We start from the raw sequence: 10284 nt of genomic DNA on the forward strand, positions 1-10284 counted from the left end.
GTATACACTGGGCAAGTGTTTCCCTTTAACCTTCAATTTGTGTTTTTGCATGCATTCTTTTACTTCCTCAGTGTGAGTAGAAAGGATAGAAACAAGACCTTGCAGTTATTTCATGATGCGGATCCTTGTGAAATTGGGATGTAGCTCAGTTGGTAGCTATTTGCCTAGCACGAATGAGTAAAACTCTGGGTCTAATCCCAGCACTTGGTGAACCAAAGGCAACGCATGTGCCTGTACTCACTAAAGAGGAATGGGTAAGATCAGGGGTTCAAAGTCAGTCTTAGTTACGTGAAGAAAATCCGGAAGTCTCTATCAACTATTTTAACTTCTTCTGCTAACGGCTTTTATTTCACACTTTAAGAGAGAGTAGTGTTGCAGGCTTGCCACCCCAGCACCCAGCAGACAGGAAGACAGTGAGTTCAAGGTCAACCTGAAATAATAATGTATTCCAGGTCAAATCTGGATGCTACAATGAGAGCTTGTCTCAGAAAGACAAAGTATGATGCTCCCTACTATAAACACGATGGGACATCAGCAAAGCTAGTAGACAGGAGCCCTCCAGTAGTCCCTTCCCTACCCAGCATGCGATAAACTGAAGAGCTGCCGTCACAGGGATCACACGATATTTACCACTGGGCAGAAGCTATGTGCCAGAGGTGCATTGGGCACCAGAGGACAAAGGTTAGTGTGACATGGTCCTCCCTCTGAAAGTCCAGTGAGCAGGCTCAGTTTTTACACAAGAAATAGAAGGGGTGATTACAGGCAGGATCACAAGTATTAAAAATAAAAAGACCACCATCAGGAGTGAGCAGAAAACCCTTTACAGCAAATGGAACTTGAGTCAGCCCCCTTGAGTGACACAATTTTCTAGGAAACAAGCATGTACAAGAAAGCAGAACCATATGGCCTTATAGGCAGAGTTTAATTTTTAAATTTTATTACAAAAAATTTAAACATGCACAAATCAACCGAATAAAATAACAAACACGTGAGATCACAGCATTTACCAGTCTTGTTTTATATGTAACTTACATGTCACATCTTATAAGCTTATTTTAAGTAGTACATTTTCTGTACTCTTTCTCAGACAAATGCACAGATCATAGTAGATTTTTCCCCAAATGCAGAATACAAATAGTCAAACGCAATTGTTTTCAAAGTCATTTTTTATGTATCTGTATAATCCAAGAATGACAAAAGATACAGCAAAAAGACAGAAAACCCCAAAATTCAGCTTACATGTACGTGCAGAATCCCGCCAACACATCGGTATTTCTGTGAGATGTGTAAAGTGGCAAGAGAACTCATAGGCCTCACACTCAGGACGCTCCACTCAGCCTCCTCAGCATGTTTGTTTCTCTGAAAATAGGGACGATCTCCCCACCTTAGAGACAAGAGGGAAGTGAGCTGCTGCATGCTAAACACTGTTATGTTTAGTTTTTTTGTCCCCTGGTTGGGAAGAATCACAAAATGGGGTAGAAGCCTAACTTCCCCATGCTCTCTCTCAAGATGCTGTGAACTGTCTGCACCTGAAAATATGCTAGAAAGGAGAGGCTAAGCATCCTGATGGCAAGGCAAATCAACAGAGCTGAGACCTAAGCGAATATGTCAAGAGACTATGTCTTGTAAAGGCTCAGCCTTCACGAAGTAGTCTCTCCTTAACCAGTAGGGCCTATGAGCGACAAAGGAAGACACTTCAACTTTCTGTGTTTATAGGTAGGGTTAGGTGTGTGCCACCATGCACTGCAGCTTCCCTATTTCCTGACCATCATGATATTTTTCAACAAACCCACGGCCTTTTCACAAAACAGTCAAAAAACAAAAACAAACAAAAAGCCACAAGAAGGCAACCATAAGGGTTCGTGGTGCAGGACCCCTCATCGGCAGCATCGCTATCCCGATCGCCTTCACTTCCTGATCCATCCTCAGGAGAGCAAAGTGTAGCCGTGTGTCCCACACCATCTGCCCCTCACTGCGGCCCCAAACTATCAATTAGTCTGTCCTTTAAAAACACAACTGTAATCAACCAAAACCTAGCTTTGCTTTTAGTTATCCCCTCTCTGTCTCTCGGCTACCTTCTTTCTGAGGTTGTATACACATCGCTGAAGTCTGCATTATTAAATGATCTTCAATTACGGTGAGTTCCTGACTTACTAAAGCCATTCCTTGTTTTCATATATAACCCGTTTCTTTCATGGTCTCCCTACGACGACCATTATAATTTTGACACTTGACGGTTTGTTCTGTGCTTTGTGAAGGTGCCCACTTAATCCGCACAGGCTGTAAAAGAGGCAATTCTTGTACTTTCTCTACTTGAAAAGTGAGGAAGGACTCACTTTTCCAATGACCAAACGAAGTGAACCTTCAACTCCGCTCCAGGGAAAGTCTACAGCTCTGTTACAGACCACAAGTGCTTCAAACCTCCTCCAGCCTCTCCAGACCGCAGCCAGGCTTCCCGCCCCACACCTACCATCCAACTCTTTTTTCACCCCCAAGCCACTGCTTGCTCTCAATTACACCATCTCCACTCGTCCCGAGTATAATCAACCTCCCTTACTGCAAACACTCCACACCTCTGCACTTCTCACCCCTCATTCCCCCAAAAAACTTGGCACTCCCTCATCAGGACACATTTGTCACCCCAGTAAACTCCAAGCCTGTGTTTCAGTCCCTGGACGTGCTTTTTGAAAAGTCCCACAGAAAGGGACTTAACTTGCATACCCTCCATCTCGGTAATCGACCTAGAACAGGAGCACACTTCGAATCCCTCCAGCAGAGTACCAACCCTTACAAAGACTGCCCATGCCCCACTGCTACCAACGACTTCCTTTCCAGAATGTGGACATCCGAACAGACTCCCCTCCGCGGTGCAAGGCTCTCTCCGCGCAGGGCCTCTGCCCACCGTGGAGGCGGCCGCTCCCCCGACCACCACTAGCAAGTTGTGCCTCTTACCACCTGTTCTCGCCAGAGTGGGGTACATCTTTACCCGGGCCCGCCTCTGCCCACCCTCTCCAGTCCCTCCGGCCCGCCAACACCCGCGCCAGTCGGTTCCGCCGTGCCGCTCGGATGCCCGCCCCTCCCCCGGGCCCCGAGGACGCCCGCCGCCCGCACCCCGACCCCGCACGCACCTGCGGCCCGGCCCCCCCAAGCCCGCACTCACCACGAATAGGTCTGCTCCGCCATGGTGCTGCCTCTCTCGGGGTTCCGCGGCTCGCTCGGCCGGCGGCAGAGGGCGCGGCCGGGGGCCCGGCGGCTCGCTCGCACGGCGGACGGGCACTCGGGCTCCGACGGGACTCCGACCGGCGCCGCTCCCTGGGCCCCGGCGCGGGCCGGGCTCCGCGCTCGGCCTCGTCAGCCGCGGCGGCGGCGGCGGCTCCGCTGCGGCTCCAAACCAAACATGGCGGCGGCGGCGGCGGCGGCGCGGAGAACAAGGGCCCGGGGCGGGCGAACGGCAGCTCGGGCCCGCGCTCAGTGCGCGCCGGGCCGCGGGAGCGCCGCGCTCGGGCGGCGGCGGCGGCGGCCGGGGGACATGGCCGGCGGCGGCGGCAACGGCTGAGGGGGGCGCTAGGCGGTGAGGCGAGGCCGCTCGGAGCACACCCGCCGAGGGAGGAGGGAACGGGCGGGGGAGAGCCCCGGCCGCGCGTCACGTGCCCAAAACACGCTCACGTGACCCTCGCGCCCCGCCCCTCGCGCGCGGCCCATGCGCGGAGCGCTCCGCCGGGCTCGAGGCCACCGTTGGCGGCAGCCGCGTGCTAGGCCCTGGTGCGCGTCGTTCGGCTGCCACTCAACTGTCAGCCTTCCATCAACAGTCCGTTGGCCTGGGTCCTCAATTGCCAGTCAGCTGTCATGGGGTGGGCCGCGCGCTGCGTTCCCTCGTGGGTTTCGGTCAATATCGCACGCGGTGCCTGGTGCCAAGTCAGATGCTACTTGCTTGTCTTCATAGAATCGATCGGCAGAGCCTTGTTGGGTGACAGCTAGGAGTCAGCTCCTTGCAATACATTCTCGGGGAAGAGGCTTGAGTTGTTCAAGCCCACCAAAGCACGAACGTTATTTCAGAGTTATGAAGCTATTAATAGAATAAGGGTACAGAGACTAAAGGAGGGGTGCAGGCTACCTAGGTAGGATGGTTGGGCATTGCTCAGTTGGTAGAGTGCTATCTGAGACCCTATCTGGAAAAAAAAAAAAAAAGCCAGGTCTAGTGGTGCAAGCCTTTAATCCCAACAGAGTCAGGTTGGGGCAGGGGTGGGAGGTGGGGAGGGTGTGTGGGGGCAGATGCAGACCGATCTCTTACAGACTTCAAAGCCAGCCAAGACTACATAGAGGCACACGTTAGCAAATAAATAGGTAAATAAATGAATGAATAAGAAAGACAAGGAGAAAAGTGAAAGCCATACATCTAAATAGAAGGGTATCTGAGAAAGTTACATAGCATATGTTTCTGATCACATGGCATTCTGAAAAAACTATGGAAACAGTAAAAAGTCACTGGTCATCAGGGGCCAAAGGGACAGAGGATTTTTATTATTTATTTATTTATTTATTTATTAAAGATTTCTGCCTCCTCCCCGCCACCGCCTCCCATTTCTCTCCCCCTCCCCCAATCAAGTCCCCGTCCTTTAGCAGCCCAAAAAGCAGTCAGGGTTCCCTGCCCTGTGGGAAGTCCAAGGACCACCCACCTCCTTCCAGGTCTAGTAAGGTGAGCATCCAAACTACCTAGGCTCCCACAAAGCCAGTACGTGCAGTAGGATCAAAAACCCAGTGCCATTGTTCTTGAGTTCTCAGCAGCCCTCATTGTCCGCTATGTTCAGCGAGTCCGGTTTTATCCCATGCTTTTTCAGACCCAGTCCAGCTGGCCTTGGTGAGTTTCCGATAGATCATCCCCATTGTCTCAGTGTGTGGGTGCACCCCTCGCGGTCCTGAGTTCCTTGCTCGTGCTCTCTCTCCCGCTCCTGATTTGGACCTTGGGATTTCAGTCCGGTGCTCCAATGTGGGTCTCTCAGAGGATTTTTAAAGCAGCAAAACTAACCCCAGAACTGCAGGAGTGGGGGTAGGCAGAGCAAAAGATCAGGGTCATTCTCGACTGTACAGGGAATTTGACAGAGTTTAAGGCCAGGCTCATCAAATAAAGCCTTGTTGAAAAAAAGAACAGAACAAAACAAAAAGGAGAAGGAGAAGAAGAAGAAGAAAGAAACTGCCACAGATATAAACTTAATAGATCAGACAGCAACCTCAGGAGTGCCTAGGCCTTAGGAAAAAATGGGATGGGGCAATGAACTGAACCCCCACCCACCCACTTCCCCTTGCGCTTACCAACAGAAACATTTTGGCAAGATTGTGGCACCGAACAAGACCCAGAAATGGGAATGTCAGGGCGGAGCCTGTGTTATAGGCTGTTGACTGAAGATACTAAAATGGTGGGAGGAGGCCAGGCTTTGAAGGGCCTCCCTAGGACTCCCCCTCCGTTATTGTGCTTGTGAATGAAAGTGATCAGGTTCCAGAGACACGGTTGGCTAAAAAGCACACTGCTCTTCCTGTAGGTCCCCTTTCTCTCTCCCTTCACAAAGCAAGGCTCGCACATCCTGGATCCACGCTCACCCAGTATTAGGCCAGGCTGTAACTCTGCTCCAGTTTCCCAGGGGGCCCCAGGCTTACAAGGAACGCCAACCCCTCGAATCTATCTCCAAAAAGATCACTTGGACATTACCCATACAGCTGCTGCTTGCTTGTTCCCCAAGGGGAAGCCTTTCATAAGATGGCCAAATACACGGTTTCTGCAAGCTTTCTACCTTCCTCCTTTCCCCCAATATCAGACACTAGAACCAGACTGGGTCTAGGTGACCCCTTTTGAGTGTCAGCAGAGAGAAAACCCAAGAAAAGTTGTCAGGAGGGTTTAATCTAAGCCCTCAAAAAAATCACCTTTCTAACCACTCAGAAAGGTACCAGCCTTCAAGCATCTGCTAAGCCATGAACCCCATAGGTGGCATGGGAAGACAAAACAGCAAAGAGCCCAAATTCTTGACATTCATGGAACTCTTACAATTCTTAGGGACTTCTCAGAAAAGTCAGTTGTGACCTTAAGTATGGCACAGTCATTCTGAATCTCCAAGCTGAGCAAGTAAGGTTTCAGATCCCATGGGAAAGGCCCCAAGCCATAAGCAGGAGTGGCTGTGGGAGGTGCCAAAGCGCTTTCTCAGGGGAGCGAAGAACAAAACAAACCAGACATGTCGCTAATGAAACAAAACGACAAGCGGGTGCTCTGGGCAATTCTCCTAGGCTTTGATTCTCAGTGAGTCACAGGAGATTAAGCCAAGTGAGACGCTAGTATGAGGTGAACGGAACAGGAGTGGCGGAGAAAACGTCAAAGCCTTACTAAGAGAAGACTGTGTTGCCCAGTGGGGGAAATAGGAAAGGAGGGAAATGGGGCTTGATGGAGGTGCAGGACAGAGATCTAAACCAGAGGCCCCAAAGTGAAGTCTATGGCAAGTACCAGATAGTACTTGCTGGGGTAGGAAGGTCATCCAGAAACCCTGTGAGCATGGTCCTTAGAGATGAGGGGAGCCTGGAGCCTTGTGACTTGAGTATCTATAAGGCTAAAACTTTGAGAAGGTGGAAGGCATCTCTGGGTCACCATCAAGATCTCCACAGACTTGCAGTCCTCTGGGAAGGCCACTTGGGTATAAACTAGAAGCCCAAGCATTGGATGGAAGCTTCCCTGCTTTGTGGCACCAAGGAATGACTTCCAGTGCCTGTGCCAGCACTTGACCCCAAGCTGGAGCAGCCCCGGGTGTATCTGTGCGTCTTTGAGCCTCAGCCCGGGAGTCAGGTGTGTTTGGCAAGGGTTCAGGTGTTGGCTATCCCTCAGGAGGGGTGCCTCACTCTCCTCCAACCCTACCCCCAAGATGAGAAGGCCATAGCTTGTGTAATATTTGTTGAAAGAGACCATGAAAGTGCCTCTAATTATCCCCATGGTAATTATAGGATGCTTCTATCCACTGAGTGTGTTCAAAGGAGACTTGGAGCGCCTCCCAGGATGCATCATCCGCCTGAGGCACAGACTCCAGGGAGCAAGCATTGCCAGGTCTGGCTTAGGCATGCTTCTGCGAGGGCCAAGGGCTCAGGGTAGACCTGAGCCCTACCTGCCTTCCAAGCCTGTCTCTCACTTCTATCTTCCCACTTCCACTGCACCAACAAGCAGGGGACACTTACTTGGTGTCCCCAGAGACCTGCCTGTCAGTCCCTAGTGGCTTATGTTCTCTTTTTCTTCCATTATCTGTGAAAAAGCCCAGGCAGCTTCCTCATTGTACCCACCTGCAACTTTCTGAAGTTGTTTCCCTCCTTCTGCACACGTGGGTCCTGGAAACGCAACTCAGATCGTCAACACAGGATGGCAAGCTTGGCAGCAGGTGTTTTACCCACGGAACTATCTCACTGGCCCTAAACGTGGAGTGAAGGCATGTAGCTCTGTAGTAGGGCATGTGTTTTGCACACACAAGGCCCCGGGTCCAATCTCTAGTACCAATAGGAAAACAAGCAAGCATACATACAAACATTCAAACATGCATATATATATACACACACAATACATACATACACGCATACATACACACATACATATATACACATACATTCACATATACACACATACATGCATATATGTGCAATGTGGAAAGAGAATACTTTCAAGCTACAGCAAAAATTACGGGAAAGTACAGAGCACGCTCTGACACACAACTTCCACTAACTGATTTGCCGGTAACAATATACGCTTCCCCTCTGTATTGTAAATTCTGTGGGCTAGAACCAGCTTGTCAAGGTATGTATCTGCCATTACACTGTCATGTGGACCAGTGTTGTGTTAAAAATTCCCAAGTTGTTCCTAGTCAGCTGTCCCCTTAGCCACTGATGACCAGTGATTCTTTTTACTGTTCCAACGTTGTAATTCCTTCTAGAACATCGTGTGATTAGAATACGTGATGTAACTCCCTTAGACAGGCTCTTTATCACTTAGAGACACACCTGTAGCTTTTCTCTGTGTCTCATGTATCCTAGGCAGGATTGAATATCCCATCCTCCTGCTGGAATCCTCCTGTCCACACAGTAGAATTATTTGGAGAGCTAACCCAGCGCTCTATCTACCAACTGCACTACACATCCAGCCCTCTCCAGGACTTGTTAAGGCTTTTTTAAAGATTTATTATTTTATCTCTATGGGTGCTTTGTTTGAATGCAAGTAAGTATGCCATGTGCATGCCGGGTGCCCACAGAGCACGGCTCTCAGCCTGTGGGTCAAGACCCCTTTGCGTCACATATCAGATATTTACATCATTCAAAATAGTAGCAAAATTACAGTTAGGAAGTAGCAACAATACACGAGGACCTCCATCCCAGGGTTACCGCCGTAGGAAGTTTGGGAACCGCTGCCACAGAAGGTGGCTGTGAAATGCCCCGACAGGGCTGAGAACTGAACCCGAGTCCCCTGAAATGCATAGCAGTAAGTACACAGCTGCTGAGCCAACTCTCCAACCCAGATTTTCTTTTAATTTGAGACAGATTTTTGCTGTATAATCCAAGCGAGGACTAGGAATGTGGCTCAGGTGGGAAAGTCTGAGTGATGGCCTGACAGGAACAAAAGCTTGGGGTTCGATCCCCGTAAAAGACTGTAATCCCAGCATTTGCGAGGTGGAGGCAGGGGGATCAGACGTATAGAAAGTTGGAGGCCATCCTGAGCTATATGAGTCCTTGCCAAAAACAAAACAAAACAAAACAAAACAAGGCCCGTGAGATGGCTCAGCAAGTAAAGACACTAACTGCCCGGCCTGATGTCCTGGATTTGCTCCCCGGAACTCACAAGATAGAGGAGAACTGCCCCAGAAAGACACCCGCTGGCTTCCACATGTGCACGTGAAAGTGTTTAAAGCGACACCAGCCTCATGGGTTCCAGGTCAGGGGCCTAGAGCCCGGATCACAGCCTGCATCAGCACGCCCAGCCACAGATCCTCCTTAGTCACCAAGCAATACCCTGCGAGATGAAAATCTCGGGGCTTGTTTATATAGCCACTCACTGAAGGGTATCCTGGCTGCTTCCAAGTGCTGGAAATTATGAATAAAATAAGATAAACATTCACAAGCAGACTTTGTTTGGGCATATGTGCCATTTATTTGTGGTTTTGCAAACATATTGTTTAATTTCCCAAACACTTATGGCTTTCCCAGATATTTTATTGTTGAATTTTTCAAATTTAACATATTCTGTAAGATTTCAATATTTTGAAGTTTATTAAAATGTGATTATGACCCAAAGTCTAGTTTATTTTTGCAACTACTCTTTGTTCAGTTAGAATTCAGGGGTTGGTGTTCTGTCCAGTAAATTCATTCAAGGCAGTCAACTGTGTTCATACAGTCTATCTTTACCTCTGTGTGTGTGTGTGTGTGTGTGTGTGTGTGTAGTAGCAGAGCTGAATTGGTTCTGTTCTCTAAAGATCTTCATTTTAGTCACATTCTAGCAATGCAACATTTAAAGACTAATTTATTTTTATTTATATATCCATGTGCTTGCTTGAGTTTATGAGCACCATGTGGGTGCAGGAGCCCACAGAGGCCAGAAGAGGGCATCAGATCCCCTGAACCTGGAGTTACAGGTGGTTGTAAGCCACTATGTGGGGTGCTGGGAACCAAATTCTGGTCTTCTGCAAGAGCAGCAATTACTCTTAACTGCTAACGCCATCTTTCCAGCTCCCTAAATCAGTTATTAAAAAGCAAAAGTAATTTTGTTATTTTAGAGGGCATGAGGTTCACGTGCATACAGATAAACATAGAGAAACCAGAATTGTTAAACATGCACATTTTTCTCATCTGTTTTCCATCCAGAAGGACGGGAGTGGCTATGTGGATATCCTAGGAATCTGCTATCTGGGGAGCCAGGCTTCCCTGGATCCCTGTCCTAAGCGTTGTTTCTCAGTCAACAGAACTCACTCCTGTGGAAGTCACAGGTGCCCCGCAAAGGTATCTGCTTTAAAGGAGTTTTGATGTAGTCATGCCCCAAGCTTTGCCTTTTCCAAAGTTGTACTGTGCTTAGTTATATAAAAAATAAACTGCTCAGGTTCACACTCCAGAAGTTTGAACCCGCTTGCCTAAGTCGCGTTGAACCAGGTTTCCTTCCTGTCGCTCATCTCTGCCAGCAGAGGAGCTCGCAGAGACCCCCCCACATGTTATGACTGTCTCCTTCACACACACACACACACACACACACACACACACAGGTTATGACTGTCTCCTTCACACACA

At 49.1% G+C, this 10284-nt stretch overlaps 1 protein-coding gene across 1 annotated transcript in view; it reads right to left on the bottom strand.

Moving 5' to 3' along the window:
- The window catches only part of Sppl3 (signal peptide peptidase like 3), a 105736-nt gene extending 102109 nt beyond the window's left edge, over positions 1-3627 (bottom strand). Inside the window, exon 1 of the mRNA XM_057763882.1 lies at positions 3161-3627. Coding sequence (XP_057619865.1) covers positions 3161-3183 — 23 coding nt within the window. The 5' untranslated portion in view covers positions 3184-3627. The remainder of the gene's footprint in view (positions 1-3160) is intronic.
- Positions 3628-10284: the final 6657 nt, after the last annotated feature.

The sequence above is a fragment of the Chionomys nivalis genome, chromosome 3, assembly GCF_950005125.1.
Source record: "Chionomys nivalis chromosome 3, mChiNiv1.1, whole genome shotgun sequence".
Taxonomy (NCBI): Eukaryota; Metazoa; Chordata; class Mammalia; order Rodentia; family Cricetidae; genus Chionomys; species Chionomys nivalis.